Here is a 27,329-nt window from a genome sequence, read left to right as displayed (position 1 = left end):
CGAAAGCGGCGGCTGAGACTACGAGACGGAGCTGGACGGAGCGATCAGCGAACGGTGAGTCAATTTATTTGTACGAGTATTTACTGTTTATTCGCTCCCACATTTCAGTATTTGTGTCTCGTCCTGATTGCGCTTGCATAAATTGCGACTCAATAAATCGCGCATAAGCCGTTAGGATAGGAAAAATTTTAAGTTTGTGTACGCGCGTTCGGGACTCATCTCTTCGCCAGGTGTGCCAACTAGACGCGATTGATGTGCTTTCCGAGGTATTGACCAACTGTATGTATATACATTGACATCGTAGTGTATTCACGTTGTAGAGATGGCGTATGGCGTTTTGAAAAATCTCGTAAATGAGCGTCCATGCCCATATTTGGAATTCGTGCATCTCTCTTTAATTGGGCTCGTGCCACTCATTGTGAAGATACGAAACTAGCAATACAGGAGCATTACATATATGGTTTACCGCGCGTCTTTTGCAACGAGGTCACGCTATGAAACAAAAATATATTCAGCTGACAAGTTGATTTGATGTCGACAACAGTTTAAAAACTGTTTTTACATCTTGTCAGAGATGTGTGAATGAAGGTATTTTTTTCACTTCAATTTGAATTAAATTGAATTGAATTTTATTTATTTTTGAACTTATTCGAAAATTTCAAATTTAAGAGATTTGCCTCATTGAAACAATAAAAAAAGATCTCTATCTTGAACTTGATTGCACTTCTTGAACCTAAAGGATCAATAGTCGAATTGATCTTTACGCTACAATTAATTTTTGCTACAATAAACGTGGGTTGGTGTAGATGTTTAGCTTTTAACTTGAAACCTTCAATATATTCGCATTCATATTTGATAAACTTTTTGTTAAATTGATGAGATACATGAAAAGAACAATTTTACTGCAGCATCTACAAATTTAGCTAAGATACAGAAAATGTGTTGGGCCATCAAAATAATTATGTAGAAAACTCAAGTATGATAATGTTGCTGCAAACAGTTTTAACATTCTAGTAACCGAGTTAAACATTCGATACAATTTTTTAAATAATTTAATTATTTTCAGATTTGTATTTCAATAAAATTGTTCTTTCCATGTAAATACTACAGTAATTTAACGTTTTATCTCGTTTTAGTTTGGACGCGTGTCGGCATGAAACTGCCATGGCTTAAATCCTTAGCTTCTGGAAATTAAAATTAAATTTACTATTAGTATACAAAATTTTAATTCGAGACTTATTTATAATTAAACTATTTAATATACACTAGGTGTAAGACTCATCACAATTAAATTCTCTTGAGTATCACAAATAGATAGAATCATGATTTATAGTTGCACATAATATTAAGAGGATTTAAAAAAATTGCATTTATATGAATTTTTACATGAATATCGAGAGTTAAAAACCGCGAGAAAAAACATTCAACCGAATTTTTTTAAAGACATAATTTTTTATGGAGTCAATTAAGTTTTTAGATGTTTTTTGCATTCTCTAACATTCTATTAAAAAAAGCGAACTTTTATAAATTAATAAATGTAAGAAAAGATATGTATAAAGAACAATTTTGCTAAAGTCTAATGCCCATTTCCAACAATGTAAATTAACTTTAATCTCAGTTTAACATACTCCTTATCTTTCCCAATTTTTAGAACTAAAGAAAGATGAAGAGTAAGTTAAACTGAAATTAAAGTTAATCTGTATTAGTGGAAATAAGCATAAATATAAAAATTTAGCTGGATACAGATCTAAAAATAATCATTTGTTAAATCATAAAATAATTATGTTGGATGCTCAAGCTGATTGCTAGAATGTTAAAAGTTTTTGTAGCATTGGTAATCATGCTTAAATGTTTTCATAATTACTATTCTGGTTGTCCAACACAATTATTTTCAGATCTAGACCTAAATTTTTAGATATTTCCATAAAATTGTTCTTTCCGCGTATACATACACACATTGAGCGATTAAATCATTTTTCCTGCCACAACCTGGAACTCCATCGTCGGCTTTTCTGTTATTTGTCTCTGGTTTAGTTAGGTCTCGTTTCGATTCGTCGAAACATATATTAAGCTTCTACGTGACATATTTCAATTTTTGTGCGCGTCAATTCGCGCAGTCAAATTGAAAATTGTCAGCTTTACACTCCGGAAGAAAATAATATTTTTCTGGGAGAAACGTGTGTGAAAGCACAGTTCGATATATTTACATGAAGTTTTCCTGTATTAAATTCTTACATTCAACAAAAATACCTTATACAAGGTACATACGTCTTTACTTAAATTTACGGTGATTAACTCGATGATTAACTTATTGACCATCGTATAATAAATACGAGAAATGCGTCTAAGGGAGGAGAGTGAAGGGAAATGTGGCGCAAAAATGTAATGTATTTATGCAAACGTGAGGGATTACACGGTGTGGAAAGCAGTTGCGAGTATCGCGATTCAAACGCTCGCAGTTAAATAGCTACGCTTAATACTTGTAATAAGTTATTCTAAGTAACATCGTAATTCTCTACGATTAATAACCTTACACGAAAACACACGGTTGATCAAAAATAAAAATTATCGCACTAAATTATCGAAATTCGTAGATACGCCGATATACAATTACATATACGAGGTGGCTCATAAAATATTGAGGATCGATATTCTGTGTACGATATAATTTAAATACGCATAATTACGAATTTTGTAAAAAATGTTATTTGCCATCTCACGGCGTTCTCAGCAAATTTGAAGGGAGAAAATGGGCAACGAAACTTGAGTTTTGTTTTTTTTAGCTTAGTTTAATTACATTAAGTAGATTTCATTTTACTTTAATTTGCAATTTAATTGCTAATAGATAATACTACAAAATAATACTCAACATAAAATAGTCGTGACGCGAGTAATATTACTTTCTCGATAAGATCTTCATTATAAAACAAGCCTACTAAATTTCATATCGAAGAATATTCATGCTGCTCCATTCGATTTTTTTCTCACTGTTTAATTTTATTAACAGTGAACCATTTTATATAAGTGTGCATCATTACTGTCCATTTTCGCGTCAATAAAATTTATTCTAAAAAGCGAAACATTTAACAAAGCTGTCAACAATAAAAAAAAAAGGATAAAAAGCGAATTCTTAAGGTGCCGACATTTTTTTTACCATATATGTCAACCATCAAAATTCTCAAACTAGAAACTACATTAGAGCACATTAGACAATTTAAATTAATTTTCTCCGTAATAATCTAAAATCTTCGACAAACATTGTCACAGGAATCATTAATGCCTTGTACATTAAAAAACAGCGTTAAGCGAACAACCTTCACGTAACTAATTCATTCTTTAAATCCGTCGTTATTTTTTTTTTTTATTTACATGTACGCGCGTCCCGTGACATATTTCTCCTTATAAAAATTTACCAAAAACGATACATAATATATGTGTATAATCCCATATGCCTAAGATCGCGCAGGTCAAGTCGATCTCCATGGATTTCCTCGTGGAGAATGCTTCCCTTTTGCATACTCCGTATTATTGCGAAACTTCAGTTCTTGCTTTCGAACAGCGTTCACTGATTAAATATTTTCCCCGCTGCGGCAATTTCGTACGGCAGGATACTTGTAATGGGGAAACAAACTACACTTCCGTATCCTGTTGGTATGAGATCGACGGCTCCATTGAATTCATTAACCTTAGAAGCGACAGTACAAATACGCGAAATTGTAAAAATAAAAAGAAAATAAATAATTATTTAGTTCCATAAATATGACTTTAGTGGCTGGGCCGTTAAGAATAAAATTGATTGTTTCAAGCAACGAGCATTGTAACTTCCAAGGTTAAAAACGGAGTCGGTCGGCGTCGTTCGCGTGTACCTCGCCGACACCTGAGATCTACCACACGGTACATTTCTTCGCGGGGTTCATCTTGGAGCCGCGCGGGCAATTAAAGTCGTGCGAGAACTCCTCCATATTCGACAGCGGTCCTCGAACGCGGAATTCGCCCGGGCTATGGAAGCCCGTCGTAATCCGCAGCTTCAGCGCTTCCGGTCGATACTTGCTGCACCAAGAATTAGCCGCGCTTATCCAGAACAATTGTTCCGGATTGTACGGCAGGCCCGGCAATCTCTGCTCTGGCTTGTTTCGTTTGACCCACTCTTTATACGCGTAATAAGCCTCCTTAATGCCGCCGTTGTCCGCAATGTTCTCACCCTGGGTGTTTATTCCGTTCAACTACAAGAACAAATTATATTATAGAATAAAAATCAGAAAATATCTCTACATAAACAAAGAATTTGATTATTTTTTTTACATTTTACAAGGAGTATCGTAAAATGTTAATATACTCTACATATACGTTACAAAATGTAAAAGTTGAACTTGTGTTCGTTACATTGATTATTCTACATACTCATTATTTTGTTGACAATTAAATTGTTTTGCGCATTTTAATTTCTATAACAAAACATGTGTCTTTTTGTGCGTAAAACTATGACAAAAATAGAAGACGTTTTAAAGCAACTATATATTTTTTAACTCGTACGTTCCTCTAAGTGAATTGGTTTGCTGAGTAAATAATTTTACGAGTACGACATTACGAAACTTTTGTTATCATTGTCATTACTTTTATCGCACATGAATATTCTATTGTAACATGGTTTATGGTACCACCAATGAATAAACATTGACTCAAGCAATAATTATTCATATAAAGATAACACGGTTTATTTAAAAATTTTAGCAGTACCTAAATAGATTTATAAAAAATGTTATGATAATTGTGACCGCATTGAGTTAATTATCATTAAAAAATATTTTATTTAAAAGGTGAAGCTAAGAAGTATGGCTTGCGAAACAATTCGTGCAATACAATTAAAGTTTTTTTTATGTTTAACAATATTTCTTTACAATTAGAGTTTTCCGCGCTAAAAATAAAAAAAAAAATATTTTACATGGCAAAGACTAAATGCACAAATATTTATATAAATACGTAAAATTTATCTTACATTCAATCCAACAGCTTTCACGGTATAATTTCCATACTGATGAATTATACATTCGGCCCTCTTGAGATAATGCTTCTTCGTTTCTGACTCCCACCAGTCTACGAGATTACCTTCCTTATTAAATTGTCTACCTTGATCGTCAAAGCCGTGGGTAATCTCGTGGCCAATGACAAAGCCAATGCCGCCATAGTTCATATAACGTGGTCGGTCATTGTTGAAGAATATGCCTTGCAAAATACCCGCAGGGAATTCTACGAGAAAAAATAGAAAACGTAATTTTCACACACAGAAACACACACACACACACATACACACACACAGAGAGAGAACATAGTGACAAATATTATAAAAAATGGAGAACTTAAGCTAATATAATTTTATAGAATTTTTTATTGAAGTATACGCTAATTACTCAATTCATGAAGAAAATAATCTGATGTGTGATAATTATTGATTGATATATATATTTACGGGATTGTTTAACATTTTGAAATACTTACGAATGCTGTTTTCAATCGACGAGTAAAACGCATTAACGACAGCCGGTCTTCCGTGACTTATCCACTCGGTCTTATTAACTGGTTTCCTCAGTCTGCCAAATGAGAAATTTGTTCCAAACATAGATAAATTAAAAATGCTTCCAAGATAATCGTCAGCGCTCAATTCAAGTCCGTCATAAAATTTCTCGAGCTTTCTGTCGTCCAACAGTTCACTTGGATAGGCAATATGTGAAGTCATGTCGGCTGCTTTTTCCAAAGCGTTTCTTCTGGTCTTCTCATCCATCCAATCCACCTAAAAAAAAAAAAAAAAGTGCGTGTGATTTCATCAAAAATTTTCTAACGTTTCAAAAATATGAATAATTAAAATCCTATTTCCAAGATTCTAATTTATCGATTTTGATTTATTGATAAAGATACACATGACAGGATTTACATTTATTTCATGCCGTTTTAGTTTATTGTAATTTTCACACAACAAGAAATACTAAAACAGAGACTAAAAGAGTTTTTTAAGTTCAATTCTAGATAAGAAAAATGTCGAAATAAGAATCGTAAGCTTTTCATCTTCTTTACATATTTTTAAACTCAAGTATTCTCTTACCTTCTTAAGGATCTTCGTGAATTCCTGCCTGATATCGTCAACCATTTCGAGCGCGGTGTTCTTCGCGTCCTCTTTGAAATATTTTCTCACGTACATCGAGCCGACGCTAATTCCCATGCTGCCGGAAACTATGTCCACGCATTCTTTCCATCTCGGCTCTCTCTCTGTCTTGCCGTTTAATTCCGTTGTGTACTTCAACTGTCTCTTCCTGATGTCATCCGTCAAATAGCTGATTGACGCAGCAGCCGCTCTCCAGAACACATAGTTCGCTTGCACCCTCTTCGGCGTCATGCTAATCAGCCGTTCGAAGTTCTTTAGATAGCTGGGCACATTCACGATAACTATTTCGTCCCGAGCTAACTGTGCTTGCGGTGCAAGGATAGTGTTGAAGTATTCCCACCATGGTATGCCGGGATAGGCTGCGGACAGCTCGTTCACAGTCATGGGATTGTAAAGAAGAGTCACGTTGCGTCGTTTCTCGTTGGGCAGGGAAATCTGTATGCATATTTACCCGTTCGATCAATTAACATTAATACGTCAATTGACTAATAATTAAAAAAAAAACTTTATATCACAGTTCTATATTTAAAATTGTTTCGTATCAATTGATAGTTAAAAAGCTTACGTTCGCGAGCTTGATTTCAAATTCAAGTGACTCCTTCAGTTCGGTGCGAGCTCGATCCGGATTGGCTCCGAGAATTACAGCGATGTCCACCATGTACTTGTAATACGCCTGGACGATTTTCTCGTTGAAGCCTTTCGACAGGTATTCGCGCGAGAGACCGAGCGCTGCTTGATCGAGCTAAGATGAAAAAATTATCAATTTTTATTTAGAGTGTATTGGGGATAAATGCTGTATTCGATTTAGAAGAAAAGAACCCATAATTTCTTTCACTTCATCTTACGTACGATGATGATTTTATACTTATGAATTAGTTCTGCGCGTTTGCTCCGGTGTTTAGAGTAAATTGCTATGTACTTACGTCGATCAAGCGCCTCGAGTTGTTCTTCAGATCTACACTAACGCCAAAATCTATGAAGTAATCGACGGAGTAGCCCAGTTTGCGAAATCTGTAGACGGAATCTTTCCAACTGAAATCGCCCTCGCTCCATCTTTCGCCGTCCAGAACGGGCCAGCCACCGAGTTTCCTTAGGTTGTTTAGTAATGGTGTCAAGCCTTTCTCCTCTATAGCGGCTGAAAGCAACAGCAGACTTAAGAATCAAATAAAATAAAAAAAAAAGATAAAAGAATCTTTTATAATTCAGTACTTTAATACTTTCTTGGAGAGAAGAATTCATAGGATTCAAGCTTCATATAATTTCATTAAATTATCAGTAGAATTTACAATTTCGTTAATTTTGGTATGATTTCATTGGATTTATTAAACGAGTCTGTTACATTTTTCGAGCTTGGCGATTTACATGGAATTTCATGTCGCGGCTGCTTACTTTTGTTCATGCAGGCTTTGTAAAAATCTTTGGCAAGTTTAAATGGTCTTGGCTCGTTCGGAAGACTCTCCTGCTCTATAATCAGCCGCAGTTGTTCCTCGAGATCATCAACGATAGTGGAGAATGCAGTCACGCTAGTTTTGTCATCAGGGATAATCGTGGATTCGAGGAAGCCGCCGCAGGCGAATTTGTAAAAGTCATCACAGGGCTCCACATCAGGATTCATGTTTTTGATTATTAGAGAGGCTGTGATACGTGCATGTTGAGCAGATTAGTAAAATCCAATATCTCCAGACAATAAAGAAATAATTTTCTTAGATTTTGAGTGTTACAATTTATAAAATTAATTTATCGTGCATAAAAAATTAAACATCTAAATTAGATTTTGAAATATCTTTGAACTGTAAATATTTTCTAATAAATCATGCTGTTAAGCAATCTTTACAAAGGATTCGTTTTATTTATTAGCAAAATTTTCGATTATTAAGCGTATATGAATAAATATATTATCGAGATAAAATATGAAATATCAAACAAAAAATTGTGATATCTCAATCCTGAATACATGATTTATTTTCTTTTAGAAACATAAAAAAATAATTTCTTTTTTTATTAAGATAGATATAGAAAATTAATTTACTTAAAATTATTTATTTGTTTTTTATTTTAATTTTTACTTATCAATATCGTGAAAATATATTTTTGGCAAATATAATTATTATTCATATAACAGAAAAAATATCGTTTAACATTTTACTAACCTGTATGAACGCACTGAGGTGTTAAACATACATCATCGCATTTCGCTCCCTTTGGTATCATGTTCTTCGATGTTTCCGAACCGCTTAACGCCTCTGCTGTGGACGGTAGCATCTCTACGTTAACAGTATCTGTTCTCGTGCGGATGCAGGTGCGATTGTGGGTGCGAAAAGAATGCACAAATAGCAACAAATTAATGAATGCGAAGCATAAGCTGTGGTGAAAATTAAATTGCACATACAATGAAGCCTAATATCGTTTCTCTGTCACGTAGCTAACATGCGTGCTGTATATATATATATATATATATATATATATATATACTTTTATTTATTTTTAATTAAATCAATTTTAGAAAATGTGTTTCTAAAAAAACAGCAATAAATTTTCTAAATTAGACGCAAGAATTACATTGCATAATAATGATTTATTCCATGCGTTTCTTTTTAAAACATTTCTATTATAACAAACACACGAGTTAATGAAAGATTATTTTTTAATTGATTAAACATAGATTGGAACCAGAAATTTCTAATTGCAATTTTGTCTCTCCCTCTCTCTCTCTCTCTCTCTCTCTCTCTCTCTCTCTCAATCCGTAATTACGTAAACATCGTGTGCTGTGTTTCTCCTTATTATTATTCCCTGTCGGATTGCGTGTGTAATCATTAGACATGTTCACATAAGAAAAGGCAACATTAAACCACCGAGCGCTGACTAAGTTTATCCCCCGTCGATTTTTTAAAATACTCTCCGAAAATATCTCGAATGCGTCAGTAACGACGCTTTCGCGGACTCGACGCCAGATCGACGCGCGCGGCGCAATCAAAATAATAGATCATTAGGGGGTGTGTGCATTATAAACTGGCGCGATTACACGTTCAACAGCATGTTACACTAGTGTAAACACGCGTGGTGGGTGAGCAATTCTCAAAATAACATTTGCTCACTAAAAATATCAAAATGCGTCAGAATCACCCTCTTCGTTGACGTCACTTCGAAGTGTACGTCATGAATTTTATTATTACTCCTTTAGGGTGCTATGATTTTCTCGCGAGTTTTTTGTTTAAGACACATCACTGTACGAAATATATGTTACTGACAAAAGCATGGAGCTTTTCGTAACCCCAAATGCGGAAGCGGTTTCATAACGTAACATAACTCTCTTCCTCCCGTTTAATGACCGGGTGGGACGCTTTGATATGAGGCGCCGATGTAGAAATAAAATTTACGATGACGGCGCCGCAATTACCCGTCTTACTTTCGCACACTTAACATTTTTTACGACGCGGGTACATACCGTTACCGAACGGCTTCAATCGTAAATGTTGCATTAAAAAGCACGGATCCTCCTTTCGAGGTATCAACGAAACACGATCCATGAGAGTATGGATTCGTGAGAGTATCGATAAAGCACTCATGAAGATATCTAACAGCAATTAAAAACGTATAATTTAAGTATCGTTAAAACCTTCATTAAAATCCTGGTACAAACTGCGCATTGCATAAACTGTTTTAACTTTTTTATTAGGCATTCCACATAATCGTCCTTCACATAGTATTTAATTTGTAAATGAACAATTTGTGTTTTACCGACAGCGAGACACGCAATAGAGAATGCAAATTCTGTTTCAATGCATTAAAAATTATTGTTTGTAAAATCCTATAATAAACATTACAAATTTGTTTTGTTTTTACGTATGACCTTTAATAATATAAAGTTTTCTTATTTATTTTATCAGGATTTGAAAACAGTTGTTTAAGGAATTAAATTTAGATTTTTCTTACAAGTTGCGCACTGCTGCATAAGCTATTACAGAAGTCTGCAGCTATCATGTTGCGGGGAATTATGATTTACTCATCACTAGCAATTTTGCTACAGGCATTAATGCAATGGGACGATGTTAAGTAATGTCTTTGCTGCAATGCGAGACTGACACACGTCTTGAGATGTCGGTGCATGATACTTTGCTGTTGTATGTGCAGGATCGAATTTACAGATTTTAAATTGTGAACAGGTAAAATAAAATTTTCTCTACGAAAATTTTGACGTTACAAAAGTTTCGTTAAAAAGTAAAAGAAAAATTATTATCAATGTTTTTCATATTTCACACAGTTGAGAAAATTGAACACATTTTAAGAGCAAAGTCTGTGGAAAGGTGTTTTAATAGATTTATTGAGATAAATCCGATCCTGCAGGTGCAAAAATGAGAAAATAGACGATAGGCTTTCACAAACAAAGAACACAAATGCAAAACTCATATGCTTGGATCTTCTTCGATTGCATTTTATTTTACAGAAAAAAATAAAAGCGTCATAAGAAAAAATTGCATTATGTAATTTATATAAACGTTAGCATGTTAGATATATTTCAAAATTAAATGTAAATTTTGTTCTATAAATTTTCTTTCTTGCACTTTCAAACTCAAGAGAGATGTGTATCTTGTTTCTGTTTCACTCTGGTGAATCATCCTATATATCTTACTGTGCATCATTTCCAGATAAAAGCGTATAAAAACTAACATTCAGTATTTTTGATGACTCAATTTTGAGATAAAGAAGATCCAAGCAACTCATTCAAAGCTACACGTGCGTGAGGTCTCTTTTTTTCGATTTCAACATAAATCTCTAAGTGGAGAGTGCTGGTCTCGCTTCTGTGCTTCTCAAACAATACTGCATTTGCAACATGTGTGGCGAACGGATCGTATTGCACTATAGATCGCTATAAGAGTGAGTGCTCTTACCGGTCCTGGACGTGGTGTTGCATGTCGTGTTGGCCGCCAAAATTCCGAGGGCGACCGCCAAAGCGATGCACAAGAGGAATCCGGAAACCGCTATCACCGTTAACCCGCGTTCCAAACCGGACCGCCTCTTCCACCATGTCGGATTTCTGCACGAAAATCATAAAGTGAAAGAAACGACACAATCAAAATTACATTAACCCTAAAAAATATATACGGGGAGTGCCTCATAACATGTGGGCATAACTTCAGAAATAAATTCAGGACATAAAAATAATACAAAAGTTCATACACTCTATACAACATATTTCGGTTCTTATCAAAATATAGATCATTTTATTAATATTGTAACTGGCGACAAATGTAAGACATTTATAACTTTTGTATCGAATGTTATTATTTTATTAAGTGAATATTATTTTCCTAATTATCTTGTTCCATTTCCTGTCCATTTACTTGTAGATATGCTACTGCATTTTATAGCTGCTAATTAATTTGCCTAGGTTTTATGAAATTTTGAATAAGTAGTATATTTAGAAAGGAATAATATTCATTTAATAAAATTGTAAAATAGTACAATTCATTAATAAAAATAATGAGTGTCTGGCATTTTTCGCCGGTTACAATATTAATAAAATTATTTGTATTTCGATAACTGAGCTGAAAAATGATCTATAGTGTATATAAATTTTTATGTAAGTTTGTATCCTGACTTTATTTCTGAAATTATGCATACATGTTATGAAATACCCTGTATATCTAAAGTTGTTTTAAAAATATTATATATAAATAACAGAATATTCTCGTAATTTTCTCTGAAAAATATTTCCTGTATTAACCTATAAAAATCATAATTTTTTTGCATTAGTGTGTAAGATTAAAGGGTGGGAATCTGCTTAATTCTCGATTCTATAAACTGAACTTTAACAGACTTTTAACTTATTAAATTATGCGATTATTCGAGCGTTATTGCACGTGTCTGCAGCCGCGCGCAAGATATTGTTGCGACTTGCTTTAAATAATATGCTTTGTAATATAATACAGAGCTGCAAAATCCTCTTGCTGTAATCCTCATAATAATTATGCTAATTCCGCATCGTGTTTCCGAGTTTAGTCGCCCGTGAAACAATGCTGGTCATCTACATATATTCCATGTATAAATTATGTACTGTGATATCGAATGCTGTATTCTATATTATTTCTATGCATATCATGAAGAAATATATATCCGTACAGCACAAACCGCAATGAATGTGTTTCCGTTTAATTTTAGAAAGCTAACCGTTAAGAGACGATAACAATGATCATCATTACATCCAGATAACCAAGTTTAGCACGAGTTAGATAACGAGTTTTAGCACATTGGGCAATTAATGCACTGCATGTGTCGTTGCGAATTGTTGTTAATTTACTGACCATGGAATTTAACGTGGTACTGATTGTGAATTAGCAACAAGAAAGCAAAAACATATCACCAGTTAATGAAATTTTAAGAGCAAACATTTATGAATAATAACACGTCATACTGACAGCAAACTGGCGGCTCGTTATGAGCTCGCATTCGTATATGTCATAATGACAACAACGTGAGAACAAAATGATGGCATGATATGATATCAAAAGTTTGACATAAGAAGCAGAATACTTGATGAATATTATTAAAGTTTGTAAATTGTAGCTTGTTATCAACAATTTGTTGACATGACATTATTCGTTTATAATTAACGACAATTTTTCGTCAACAAGTTATCATGCAGTAGAACTTCGAACCGAGATATACAAATTTTTTCATAAATAATTAATATAAACTAATGTACGCTCATTCATGTAATCCATCAATTTAACGCTTTATAACTCGATAAATAACGATTTTATAAAAGAATTACAGAAAAACCTTTGTATTTGTCTTATTGCCATATCCTGATCCGGTGAAATCTTGAAGCGTAATACTTTCTCGTTTACTTCTTCCTGTATATTGTTATAAATTTATTTATTTCAAATCATCCCCTCGACCTGCTATTATTTTATGAGCATGAAATTTAGACTATGTATTTTTTTTAATTTTTGCAATACAAGCTTTAAAATATTAATCAAAATGAAAGTAGCAAGATGAAAAATCAAGCTGTCTCACAAATAGAAGTGTATGGCAAACTACGGACTCGAACATAAGTGTGGCAAACTAGAGTTAAGAAATCATATCATAAAACAGGTAACTTTGATACTGATGAGGTATCATTATAATGTAACACTTTTTGAATTTTTCCAATAAATTTTTCTACCTTTGAAAAAACAGAAAAAATTGCGAAAAAATTGAAAAAAAAGAAAAACGTATTTTTTCCCAAGCCTTCAAAACTATAGTGGAAACACCTTGGTTCTAGTTTGGTGAAATTGAATGTGGAACAGCAAAAGTGACAGCAAAATGACAACTAAATACGCTCATTTGGCTATCTGGGGCAGTTATGTATCAATATCATGTCTTTGGGCATGTATCCGCGTAAATTGATTTCAATCGTGGCGTTTATAACACAAAATGTGAATACATAACGGAAGCGTAATCTTGTTGGGTAACATATACAATTTTTGTCATGTTATTACAATATGTCAGGTATGTAACGTCATTTCGCAATTGACATATAACTGAGATATTTCACGTGCTTATCACTGAGGAAAAAAATATCTAAATTTTAATAAATATTTATTCGAATAGTACTTATGAAATATTTACTAAATGTAAATATATATTTAGTACAAAAACCATTAATTTAAGTATCATTTTTTCTTATAGAATAAATATTTTGTATCATAATAAGTAAATATTTCATTAGATACTATTCGAATAAATATTTATTAAAATTACGGCATTTTTTTCTCTCAATGCAGGATTGATAAGTATGTAAAATATTTCATAATCCTCGTTGAGAATAATAGTCTAACATTAAATGCATAACCAATACCAAACTGATACCATCTTAGAATGATATGACAGCGACACGAATTTGTTACACTTCAGACACATAACAAATCTATGTTTCACAGGTAACCGTGTGGAAACAAATTAAAATTAAATTTGCTTCCATCGTTTCACGTTAAATACATATCCGATACGCATTAGTTGAAATTGAAATTATGTTACGTTTCTGCAATGGAAAGCATATTTAAGCGTGCTGTACGGATATATATCTGCGTATGGAAAACATAGAAACTATACATCGTTTACATAATGTAAATAAGGGTATTACGAAGAGATCGATGATTTCTTATCGTTCGACAATAAGACTTGTTTTACGCATAGGATATTATTGCAAATGCTAAAAAAGTTTCACGCCTTTTTTTTGTTTTTAATCTCGCGCGCGCGAAATCGATTCTCCCCACTTTTATATTACGTGAACAGTACGTGCAATGCTGTCGAACGTGCCACTAAAATGCTACTTGGATCTGAAGCACGTCGCACGTCAGAATTTATGGATTGCTTTTCCTATCCAGTGAGAGAATTACCGTCTTTCACGGTAGATAATTCGGCGCGCAACGAGCGAAAGGCAAAACCGCAGTTGGGTTCTTTATTCATCGTTCCAAGCCGCGCGCCATTTCTGCGCGTTTTATTTTTACGATCATCTCGCCAGATCTCGGCGCATTAAGCTTCTCGCATAATCGGTTAGCGAGACCTCGTCCGAGTACATTTGGAAAAATATAAACAGGCTGAAATCATGTGTACTCGAAAATGTTACAATCTGCCACTTTATCGAGTTATTATCAATATTTTTGCGAGGTTTTAAAACGTCAACAGATAAGACAGTTTCCGTAATACTATTTATACCACGTTGGCAGTTTTTGCTTCAATAATGTGTTAACTAGATTTTCTATTTCCTTCACATTACAATTGCGCAATGCACAAGTTTCACCAGTGACGTAAACAGTAAGTAATTAAAATCGATTTGCCTTGACCATCAAAACTTATAATTTATGATTGAATAATAATCATACGACGAGAAATAACTTTTGGTAATTATTCTTTTTAGGGAAAATAGCTCCGATGATCTTGATACTAACACAGACTTGGGTAGTAACTAGTGAAAAAGTTAAAAAGTTAATAACTTTTAACTTAATTTAGTTAATTTTAAATGCGTTAATTTTTAACTTTAACTAGTTATTTTTATACATTAACTTATTAACTTTTTGCTACGTTAATATTTTTATCTGTATAAATGACAGTATAATACATCGGTACCATCCTCAGCACATGTAGAACGAATGTTTAGTGCAGGTGATTTACTATTGGTACGAATATTGGTTGATGGCTTACGAGAAAAGTTAACTGATTTTGAAATAATGCTCTTATTAAAATTTAATAATTACTTTAATAATGATCAATTTTTTTAATAGGATTATATTTTATCGATATATCATATATAAGGTTATATATTACATTATATGCGTAAAATCATATTTTTGATAGTTTCACCATAAAATGTACTTTATATAAACTTATTTCATATAAACTTAAATTATAAATAAAACAACAAAATTTATTTGATAATTTATACTGTAATTGTTTTGTTATGTAGAATAATGCAATTTTAAAAAATTACGATAGTCTAAGTTTATATAAATAATGATTTTCAAAATTAACTTTTATTTTAACTTAAGCAAATTTAATCTTAACGTAATTTTAACTGAGTTAATTTTTTTATTCATATAACGTTTAACGTAACTAAATTAATATGTGCCATCCACTTTAACTTAATTTAGTTAAAAAAATTTATTAACTTATCCAACCCTGGATTCTAATATACGTTATCATGATCATACCCCTGAGTGAACTCCAAGAGATTTTAGCCGTCGCTCGCTATTTGTTATAATCATAAAAAGATTGTGAAAATTATAATGGATTTTCGACTTTTTACACGGAACGAGGCGCATCTTATTGTTAATAATACTATTCTACATGGGTTTGTTTTAACCGCACATAAAATATTTCTGTTTACATTGACACACAAAAAGGTATTCCTCATTTCGGTACACGTAAACAGTATTTACTTACATTATTTAACCAAATTTATTTTCAAACGGCAATATAATTTTAATAATTATATTTTCTGTATAATTCAAAGTTCAATTGTTTTTCTATTAAATAACAATATATTTATAAAAGAAGAAAAATCAAGTTTGATCTGATGATAAAATTGTTAAGCAATCAAAAAATGCAATTATTGATTGCATTTACGCAAGAAGTAATCGATGTACAATTGCAGTTATTGATTCTTGTCATACGTGTTTTTGTCTCGCGAACAATACCGCGATGTACCCGCGTGCGCGCGTAAATACATTGAATGTAGGCACTTGGGATGATAGAGACTGCATAATAGAACTTATAGCGCGCGTAATGCAACAACGAGTGTATTGACCTCATCGGCGACATAGGCCGGTGCATCTTCCGTTGCGTAATATCGGAGTCAATGCCGCATATTGTCCTCATCTGATGCGCGGCCTTGACCCTGACAATACACGAATTTCTCAATTTAAGATTCCAGACTCAATATATCTATTTATAACGGCGTAAATAAGGAAAAGAAAACTTAATATTAATACGTGATATTTGTCTTGAGATACTATATAAAGTTGAGTATTTCTTTTGCGGACGACGAAAATTAGTATATTGTTGCTCCGTTTCAGTTAAATTGGGGAAAGAAAAAAATCGGAAATCGTCATAATATATTCATAATTCCAAATAACTGCGCAGCAAAGCTGTGTATCGACGACGTAGTGGAAGATCATAGAAAAGAGATAGACATGATTAGCCTCTGATTTCGCGGTGTTTACCCTAGAGGTTCGACGAGAAATTACGGTCCATATTCCATATTTGTCGCGTCACTAACCAAGCAATCAAGCCTCATCGTCGGATCGCGATGGATTGATCGACGAGGCGACTATATGCGAAATTAACGTATATATAAGATCGTATCTGTATCGCAATTGAGTTGATAGCAATATCGGCGTTGCAGAATATTGCTGGTCTACGAGTTTAATGACCTAAGAGACTTAACACGTATAATTTATCCCAACTGTGTTAATAAGAAAGGACCACAATACTCGATGCTCTACATCGATATTACATTTAAAGGAGAAATAGATTACGCGTTTCCCAATTAACAGTGCACATCAAATCGTTTGATAACATTTTGATAACTTCACTTCGCACAGAACTTATGAATCCATAAAATGACGAGATTTGATTTTAACGACATCATAAAAGTGATAATTACCGAGTACAATGTCGAAGTTATTACGATACGGGTTATAATTATTTCTTCAGACACGCTGACACGTGTACTTTTGCAAATAGCATCACCTGACAACATAATTGAACGTGAGAATGAGCGTACTTTTAGCGATCCTGCGATAAACTTTGATTCTGCGTGCACATGCACGTGTGTAATTGTGCACGAAGCGAAAAAATGTTGCTTGATTCTTCAAATATTAACTTATACAAGTTACAAAACAACTTATATAAGTTCTTTCTCGATTATTTCACGTATTCACTCATAAAGAAGAAGAAGGGACAAAGCGCTACGTGTAATAATAAAAAAAAAATCTTCTATATTTTTAAGATAGAACTTCTTAGATTAAGTCATCTGTTTATGAGATTACCTCGCGATTCTCTAAAAGCGCTACAATGTTCCTAGAATATTATACAAATATGATTAAAATTAAAATATTAAAATAATATTCCGAAAATATTACTCAATATTTTTAATATTATTTTAATATTTTGGGAATATTGCATTAATGTTACGTGTCCGTTTTTATGTAAAATTCGTGGTATATTATTTCAATATCCGAGGAATGTTATAAAAATGTTGTACGAACATTATTTGAGTTGAAAATTAATATAAATTATTACACATAAACAAGATATTTATAAACTTTATTACATATAAAAGTTAAAATAACCCCGATAATTTAAAATAATATTATTTATTTTTTCATATAATGTATTCATATAATATTATTAGAAATAAACACATAACCATTTTTATTAATGTTTCAGGAACATTATTTAATATTAAATAATATTACGTGCTTACAGAGTTTATCATTTATATAATTTCATCAATCTCAAGTGTAATTTTTGAGTTTCCTCGTGAGAAGATAATCTCGAAGCAAAGCCGTGTGTGTTTCCTCTAAAACTAATGCCTTCATTCCCGTTGCTCGCGTAATCGGCGTCACGCCTCCCGTCGCATGGAAAATCGATTCGTGCGGTATAGGTGTTATCGGAACACCCCGTTGCTCTCCATCGAGCGCGCTGTCCTCGCGGATACGTTCACCGGTGCACGTGACGGCCTGGTGTGCCCCCGACAGAGTACCGCGACCGCGAAACTGTGTCGCCGCAGGACCGACAGAAAGGCAAAGCAAGCTGTGCGAGCTGCATCGTAATGAAGAGACGCACGAGTGAGAAAGACGCGCGTGACATCGCCTTCACGTGCCATGACCTGGCGCCTCTTAATCGTCTTCCTGACCCTCTTCCCTCTATATACGTTAGAATACTGTGCTGTCCCATTGTGTCGCTTGACGCAACGTTAATTCCGGAATGGAAGTGAGCCACACAATGGATGCGTCCGCGTTTACCTCTTCAATCGTATAAATAATTATCCCTTTTTTAGAAATGGGAACACGACGTTGCTAAATATTCAAGCAATATTAACTAACGATAGAATCGACGGCCGATATTCTTTAGTACCTATTGCGTCAGTTACAATATATCGCTTGACGATCAGTAATTCTCTCTGTAGAAAATGTCCAGCGTTAGATTCAACTTATAATTACTGTAGTGATTATATTTTGATTAATATTAACAAGAAGTAAACAAGATAAAGGCGCGTTAATCTTCCGCGCGTTAATATGCATTACTCTGTTATAAACAGTTTTTTTTATTGAAAATTAGTGATAATGCTGTTACTATGTACATCAAATATTGTGATTGCTCCGATTGCGGGTCATGATTTTCTCGTAATCTCCGAGTCGTCCGGCCCCTACGAACGTTCATTTCATTATCTCGACGAACGCGCGTTGTATTTTCAGTGGCCTTTATTATCTTTACGGCTTATTTTAAATGACAGGTCGCGCTATGCGTATATAGTTCATTGATCTATCTTTTTATGCGTTTCGTCTCATTCCTTGGCTCCGTTCACACTCGCGACGTCGCACAGCTTCTCGTGGGTAGTTCTGATGATGGTACATTTTCCAATTCTCGTAAATTACACGATAGCACGTTGTTGCCGGACTCGGGCAAGCATTATAATGCACGCGATAATCAATCTCCACACATCAAGGCGTCGCCTGCTGTTTTTCAAAGACTGTGCGCTTTAGGAGATGCAAACAGTACATTAAAAAACTCATTACACTCTTATAAAATGAATTAATACTTTTAATTATTTATTAACTTAAATTGTAATAGCTATAACGGTGGTCATTCGTGAAGATTCTAACGTATCTAGTTGCTTACAAAAACAAATTTTTACAAGAGTAGAATAAAAAATAATCGATATAGTGTATCTGATAAAAATAATTATAAAATAATTAAGAAAATCATACCTATTTCATTTTTATACGAATTTAAAAACGTACGTTTTTTTAGCATGATTTTTTTTATTTTTCCCGAGTTAATCATATACCAATTGTTATTATAATTTAAGAAAATGAATAATTGAAAAAAAATTGCATTTATCAATACATTAGTTTTGATGTAAAATACTGAGAGAATGAGAAGCGCTGATAATTTTTAAAATTCATGTACGCGAGTCTCGTGTGTGTAAATTTTTTTAACGGGATAACGGGAGGTGAGGTGTACTTTTGACGGACGACAAGTGTTATGAGCTTTCGCGTGTTTTCGATATTCCCGTTGTACCGCAACGAGGTCGACCATCAGGGGCCAGTTTGAGTGGGCGCGGGACAACGATAACGACGATGATGACGACGGCGGCGTAACGGCAAATTTTCGCATCGGAGGAGGCCGCGTTTAAGGCCAAACGGGCTTTTTATTCTCAATTTACTCTCAATTATCAAATTATGGCAGTTGGCGTGCTGATTAGCGTGACTTTTTCGACTTTGAGTCGACCTTAGCGATTCGCGGCTCGCGTAAACCGCAAGGTAAGAGAGGAAGCCTCTCCTTTAAGAGGTCGTGAAATTAATTTCGAGTCTCCTCGTTGACGAACCGTCGCGAATGGATACGTTTGGAATATCAACTCGACTGCGTCTGGCATATTTGATAAAATCCGACGAAATGCTGCCGAAAGTCGCGAAAGTTTTTTTTTTCGGACACGGCGCATCTCTTACGAAACTCGATACACGGCATCTGTAACGCCGTTGACAGTCAATGTGTCTTCTAAAAATTAGCATTCTTCCTAAGTATTTTATTTACGAAATCAATAATATTACATGCATTTACTGCAACATCTTTTCCCTAGTGCAATCTTGGAATTTGTAATGAAATAATATGTTAATATTTAGAATAGAATAAAAATTTGAATGCATACATCTGTGTATAAATGATAATAGATATACGATTTTATATGGAACTAGGGAAGAATTTACAGAATTTATAAATTTGTCGCATTAATTCGTATATAAAAAAATATGGATTACCGATTATTTTATAGGTCATGTGTTATATAACTGCGTAAATAGTATTATAATTCTAGGTCATGCATGCATGGAAATGTTCACTCGGCGATTCTTACGTGAGTTGATTCTTTCATGATTTTCGCAATAAAACTAAAACATGAATAAATCAACATTCAATATGCATAAGATTTCACTTGTAGTTTTCGTGTCTTACAAAATAGCTTTCTACATAAAAGTACATTATTTCATTGTGTGAAGCGGGAAGTATATACTGGGGAGCTTTATAACGTTCGCTATACACGTTGTGAGAAATATTAAAATTTTTTTATCGAAAATTTCGTCGAAGTTTCTTGAATAAGCAGGCCAAAGAAATGTAAATGTATCTAGTTATCATTCACGGCAATCGAGAAGAGCGGATGGTAAATATGCAGAAAAAGTTACGATCATCGATTGATTGGCTCATCGATTTCATTTCTTGATATATGTTATAGAGATAAGGATATTGATCAACTTTTTTTTTATAAAATAAACGAGGGTCTCGTGTAGTTTTCGAGATATACTTAGATAAAAGTTATTTTCGAAATTTCATTATTTTTATTGTACCTTATATGTGATGGATAGTGAACAAATATGCATTTCAGATTTCACCAATTTTATTGTTCTGTTTACAAAAGCCTCTCCTCCGCTCAAGCATTTATTTTTTACACAAAAGCGACTATTTAATGAATGTATTTATCGTTGAAATCATAAATGCATTTACACGCGTGTTTCACATTCGCGTACTTTTCGTATGCATATGTGGTCACAAAGCATGCTTTTAAATCAGGTAATTTATGTTTGTAAAGCAGTAAATTCGCATTTTTATTGATCCTATATTATGTAAATTATAGAGATGATAATTTTTACAATCTTTTTACGATTATAACTTTTTAAACTGAAACCTTCCCAAGATTTACTCAGGGTCGAGATCGTCGGACGAAGTATTCTTAAACAGGAGTTTTATTCACCATCCGTTATTTCAAGGTATCATATAACGAAAATAACAAAATTCCGAAAATAAGCTTTACGTAGGTATATCTCGAAAACTATTAAGGTCAATAAAATCGATGAAGTGTTTTCTGCATATTTATCGAGTAGAGAAAAAGACGCACAAGGATTTATTCTTATCACGTGGCGCTGATGCTTTTTTTAATCGGCGCATACTCTTTCTTTATTTTCTTGTACAAATTATGTAACGAGCGATAGTGTGGGTATAACTCGTTGATACGATAAAATACTACGCTTCTAATTTTAACATCTCTCACATTATTTTTTTCCAAGCTATCAAAAATTTTGTAAACAACTGTATGCTCTTATAAATAATTATGCGTCATTACAAGCGTATTTCAAATTTTTTTAATAAACGTGATTCCATGTTATTATGAATAACATGTGATTTACATTTGAAATGATTTTTAATGTATCACAGTGCAGATGAAAGGTTGCGTTCAGTACATTGTATAATTACGTGTTGTGTACAAATCACATTGCTAAGTTTGTACTTTCGCGAAATCGATTTAACCGAAGGTTTGTCCAACAAGGAAGTTAAATGGGATTGCGCGAATTTTACATACATATTGCGTCGCGACGGCGTGGTCGTAGTAACATCGTAATAACTCGATACAAGTGTTTGTAAACTTGCACCATGAGTCGTAAACGCTTCCAATGTTCAGCGTACCTTGCGAGAGACTTTCACCTCGTGCGAACCAATCATACTCATGAGCTCATGAGTTTGATACGATTTTGCCACTACGCGTTTTATTGCATGACACGTCGGCATCGTCTCTCGTTCAGCGGAAAATTACTTCCGCACAGAAAAAATATCAATTCAACGAGAAAGCTATTCGTATTATAATTATGTATCTTTAAAAATCTTTAAAAACCCGTTTCTTTAAAAATATTTTAATATATTTGCAATTAATGTAGAAACAAGACTGTAAACATACACACAATGTTTCTCATTTGTAATTACATAATAATTAAACAGGATGTTTTAAAAGTGGAGGTCAATCGCTCGGGAAGTGATTGGAAATCCGAAAACAAGGAAAAAAAAGGTTGATATGAGTACACGTCTGCAAATGCATTGCTTCTGAATTTTCGCCAATTTTTATGTTGAAATTTGAAAGTGCTACGCTTTCGAATTTGTTTGTCAAACCTGAAAAAAAGAGACTAATGCCTCTTTTCCGCCAACGTAGATTAACTTAACTCTCAGTTTAACTTACTCTTTATCTTTTTCAAATTCTCGGAACTAAAGGAAGATAAAGACTAAGTTAAATTGAAATCGAAGTTAATTTGTGTTGGTGAAAACAAGCAGGATGTCTTCACGTGGTGCATCCTGAGTAGCGCTAAAACAGTCCGTAATTTTTATTTTACTTTGGTTATTTTATAAAATTCATAAAAACCATCTCTTCCTTCAATTTTAACAAAAATATTTGAAAGCAAAGTAATTACAAATTTCAAAATTTTATTTTACATAGGTGACGCTAACTCTCGTAAGAACAACACAGCTCCGAACATGTGATCATATCAACTTTTTCTTTTCTTGTTCTTGAGCCTTCAATCGCTCTCCGGAGCGATTGACCTACATTTTTTTTTAATATCCTGTAATTTTAATTACAAGTGCGTGTAAGGCTACAGTATAAACTTTTTTTTTTTTCTTCAAATGACCGAATGAATAAAACTACTATGTAGTTTAATGATTGTAATTCGAATTTAACTACGTCGACTACCATGTAGAGTTAAAGCTCGCTAAGCAGCGCTCAAGAACACGTCGGACGTTATTATCGTAAAGACGAGTATATAGCGATGCCATCATTATGAAGTATTATGTACAATTGCATTTGATGAACATAATGTCGTAGATAAACACAAGCTCCTTCGCCTCGTACGTGCAAATTGCAACTGCGCGCAGATCATAAAAAGTTTTTGTATTGCTCGCAATATAAGAGCTGCAAGTCTGTATACGCGACGTATTTAATTTTTACGAGTCAAGCCGAATTTCCGTATCCTTGCGCGATAAGCGATCTCTTCCAGGCTACACGAGGCTACAAGTCGCTTGGGAAACGTATTCCGCTGACTTTTATGATATATACCCCACGTTTGCAAGCGCAAGGTCAAGATTGACGTGAACTAGCGTGGCACGTAATTATATAAATATTTATTAACATAACCGAGGCTCGCTAAGGCTAATACTTTTCCGAATGCAAGAATACTTTCTTTTTACGATTAGACCTTTCTTTTTTGTCTCTGTGCGGCGCAATGGCCGGTTGGTTCTCGGCGTAACATCAACGCCTGGTACGTTTTATCACCGGTCGTCCCTGCGTGCATTGAAATCGCGAGATTTCTCGTCTTGAATTAAAACGCCATGCTCCTTCATTTGCATAGCTGAACCGCAGCCTTAATAGACTCGCTCGTGTCGATATCGCGATTTGTCACGGTAAACGTTTGGTATAACGCTCCAGATCCGATGCGGATATCACCTTACTACAAATTTATTTGGTGAGATAGAACGTCTAATACAGTATAGTTCGAAAGTGAAAATCATTTTTAATTGCGCGTTTGTATCAATTTTAATACTTAAAAGAACTAATAAAATTGATCAAAATATTATTCTTGGGCATTAGCTTGAATTGGCAATAATCGCCTTTTAAAAATGTTAATTCAATTTATTAAATATAATAATTAACATCGGCTCATACTATTAATATGTAATAGAACTTTTATTATCCAAAATATAGTTGAAATAAGTGTTTGGACACATTGACTACATTGGTTGGAGTAATTGATTTAAAACGATTGTATTTATTCGATAACTGCATAAATACAATCTTTTTAAATCAATTATTGCAATAACGCAATAATTTCACAGTCTTTTTCATCGACCGTTTCCAATTATTCTGCGCTACCAGTCTCAACTCGAGGTTGTTTGCTTTCATTTTTTAGAAGACACGTGTCTCGCAGTGTTTGGATAATCGAACATTCAAATAAACGGTGTTCGCGTAATAGCTTTACTGTGCAATCTAGAAATGATCGAGTCTATTGATTACAATTGTCTGTAAAAGTAAGGAGAATTGCGCTATCTCATGAAAAGATATAAAGTAATGAATGGTGTGTTGATCTATAAATCAAGATAACAACAAAACGGTAAACTCACGATACGAGTGCGGTGTCAACAGATGTTTTGTGTGAGCTACATTACACCTTGCAAATTTGCTTGCCGCAAATGCAAGGCACTGTCTTACATAATCATCATAATATGCCTGAAGCAATATGAAAATGATGCGCCTGCGAGTACTTGCATTTTACAGCTCGTAAATTAAATAGAATTTAAGCTTAAAAGTCCATATCGTACGTTTTGCATCGAATCGAGATTTGCATATTGGACAGATAAAATTCAAGATTAAAATTGAATCACATTCGATGCGAAATTGTAGCAAGCCAATATTGATACAAAACTATGCAAAATAGATGTCTACAAACGCGAGACATCTCTATTTTGCATAAAAAAGCATCAATATATTTCTTATAAAATTACTTTATAATTTTTTATTTAAGACGTTGCACTACAAAAAGCGAAGAACCTGTCGAAGAATTTTCGATGTATCGATAATTCGCATGATAACCGCGATTCGATTTACCGGACTTAGGTACACACTTTCATCTCTTATGAAATATCCTTCCATTCTGTTTTATTTTATCAAGTTTTATTGGACGACCAGTTTTTAATAACATTGCATAAGTTGCGGGCACGTAGTCCGTGATAAAACTTCGCGAATACACAATGATAAAAAGAAAAAAGATCGCAAAAGTGTTCCGGTATGAGTAGCGCGTCAGGAGTTTACGACGGCCAAACACGTGTCTTTTCCATGTAGATGTACAAAAGTTTCCCATTTAGAGATAAAAGTTAAACGGATATTCCCGCGGGAAGCTTGCGTAAAAAAAAAGGATAAAGATTTCACCTCGAATGTGAAGGAAGAAACGTTTTGCTATCTACCTGCGTTTCAAACTTTAATTTGAAAAGCTTGAATTTTTAATTCCTGTGAAAAATCAATATTCATTAGTGTCGTAAGACTCCGAGAAACGAAAATTCTACGTTGCTTCAAATATTTATGGAACCGTGCGGGAACTCTAAAAATACGAATGTACAGTAAAAAAAAGTACTGTTACTCAAGTAACGACACTTGGTTGTTGTAAAAACTTTGTGTTTTGCAGAATAGCCGAAAGTTTTTACAATTTTAACTACCGTTGTGCTCGTGCATAAAGGTATTAATAACATCTCTTCGTTCTTTCCGAAATTTAAATGATAAATTAAATGATAAATTAAATTTTTTTTTAGGATGTCGACGTGAATGATAAATAAATTGCATTTCGAGGTGTCGACATAAACAATTCGGGAGCAAATAATGAGGAGCGACGTGTTCTCGTGAGAATCATTACTTAATCATCATTTTCTGAGTAATTTCCTGCCCACATTTTTGATTTCTTTAATTGCAGTGTTGGCTAGAACAGTTTTGTACGTCGCTCGCACGTCGGAAGAATTACATCATAGTTTATAAACCAGAGATAATTGCACTCGGGGTGAAAGAAGAATGGCTCGATACTTTTCGAACATACTTTTAACAAACGACTATTGCGGCAACTCACTTGATAACCGTTTGCTTCATGCTGTTGGTCATCGCGACTAGATTAATGTTCTCTGCTTCGCTGAGATGTACTTTCTTTCTCGATTCTCACTAGCACATAACCACACACTCTTCCGTCTTTTTCCTTTCGTCCCGGCTTTTAATTCAGCCGGGAGACCCGCGGTCGTTTCCGGAACGTCAACCGGAAACTTCTCGTGGGCTACTACGTTTTCCTCGTTCTTGCCGCGATTTCTCTACTCGACGATTCTATCCGAAGGAAATCGAAGAGAAAAGAAGATCGTAGAGGGAGGATGTTGCCTTCCTCCAAGATTCAGATATCAAACGGTTTGGACTGTTAGCGTCGGACTGAAGTAGCGCGCGCGCTTCTGCTCGTATTTAAACGTCCTCTCCCTCCCTGCCGCGACCTCTCTTTCCCTCTCTCTCTCCGTCTCTCTCTCTCTCGCGTGCAAGTTCTCGCGTTTTCCCCGAGAGAACACTTCCTCAGTATGGACGAATTACCATGAAAATCCGAGGAATGTGTACTTAGCATGTCCGTTTCGTAGCCCAAAAGAAGAAAGATATAAAAGTAAAAACACAAAGAGAATATGAACTTGGGCAAAACAGAACGTTCTTTTGCATTTGCATTTTTCAAGTCTTAATACCGTGAGATACCTCCTCTGAAGAAATTTTCGCGGCAAACACTGTAAGATATCTTTGAAGGAATCAATTTGAAGAACTCTGTGAGAAAACCGAATGTCTCTTCTCTTCTCCCTTTTCCTCTTTCTTTCTTTTTTCAATTATACGTACCTTTTTTTTTTAAATGTTACCTTTTGCATCACCATGAATTACCATGAATTACTAATCTTAACGATCCAAACGGGAGTCAATTAATAGAATTTACAAATGACTGTAATTGCGCACTTATCATAATGGATTTCTCAAAATTGCTCGTTTGAGACGTGCGTCAGATTGATAGAACAATGAGAAATCGTGAAGAAAATGTGGAAC

At 34.0% G+C, this 27,329-nt stretch overlaps 1 protein-coding gene across 3 annotated transcripts; it reads right to left on the bottom strand.

Annotated features, from left to right (window-relative positions):
* Positions 1-2,178: 2,178 nt before the first annotated feature.
* Positions 2,179-26,709, bottom strand: LOC105197409 (neprilysin-2). 3 transcript variants are annotated; one of them, XM_011163743.3, is made up of 10 exons: positions 26,344-26,709; positions 11,047-11,192; positions 8,308-8,436; positions 7,547-7,792; positions 7,081-7,292; positions 6,723-6,899; positions 6,098-6,592; positions 5,497-5,788; positions 4,997-5,247; positions 2,179-4,223 (listed from the first exon to the last, which is right to left on the bottom strand). In XM_011163743.3, the coding sequence occupies exons 1-10, from the start codon at positions 26,373-26,375 to the stop codon at positions 3,885-3,887; spliced, it is 2,319 nt and encodes a 772-aa protein (XP_011162045.1). In that variant the 5' UTR covers positions 26,376-26,709; the 3' UTR covers positions 2,179-3,884. The 3 variants fall into 3 exon arrangements, with proteins under 3 accessions (XP_011162045.1, XP_039313335.1, XP_039313338.1); XM_039457401.1 differs by having other exon boundaries at positions 8,308-8,403; XM_039457404.1 differs by having other exon boundaries at positions 8,308-8,400.
* Between the last annotated feature and the right edge of the window lie 620 nt (positions 26,710-27,329).

The sequence above is a fragment of the Solenopsis invicta genome, chromosome 2 (genome assembly GCF_016802725.1).
Source record: "Solenopsis invicta isolate M01_SB chromosome 2, UNIL_Sinv_3.0, whole genome shotgun sequence".
Taxonomy (NCBI): domain Eukaryota; kingdom Metazoa; phylum Arthropoda; class Insecta; order Hymenoptera; family Formicidae; genus Solenopsis; species Solenopsis invicta.
The sequence above is the reverse complement of the archived record's forward strand: the minus strand, read 5'-3'. Positions and strand labels throughout refer to the sequence as shown.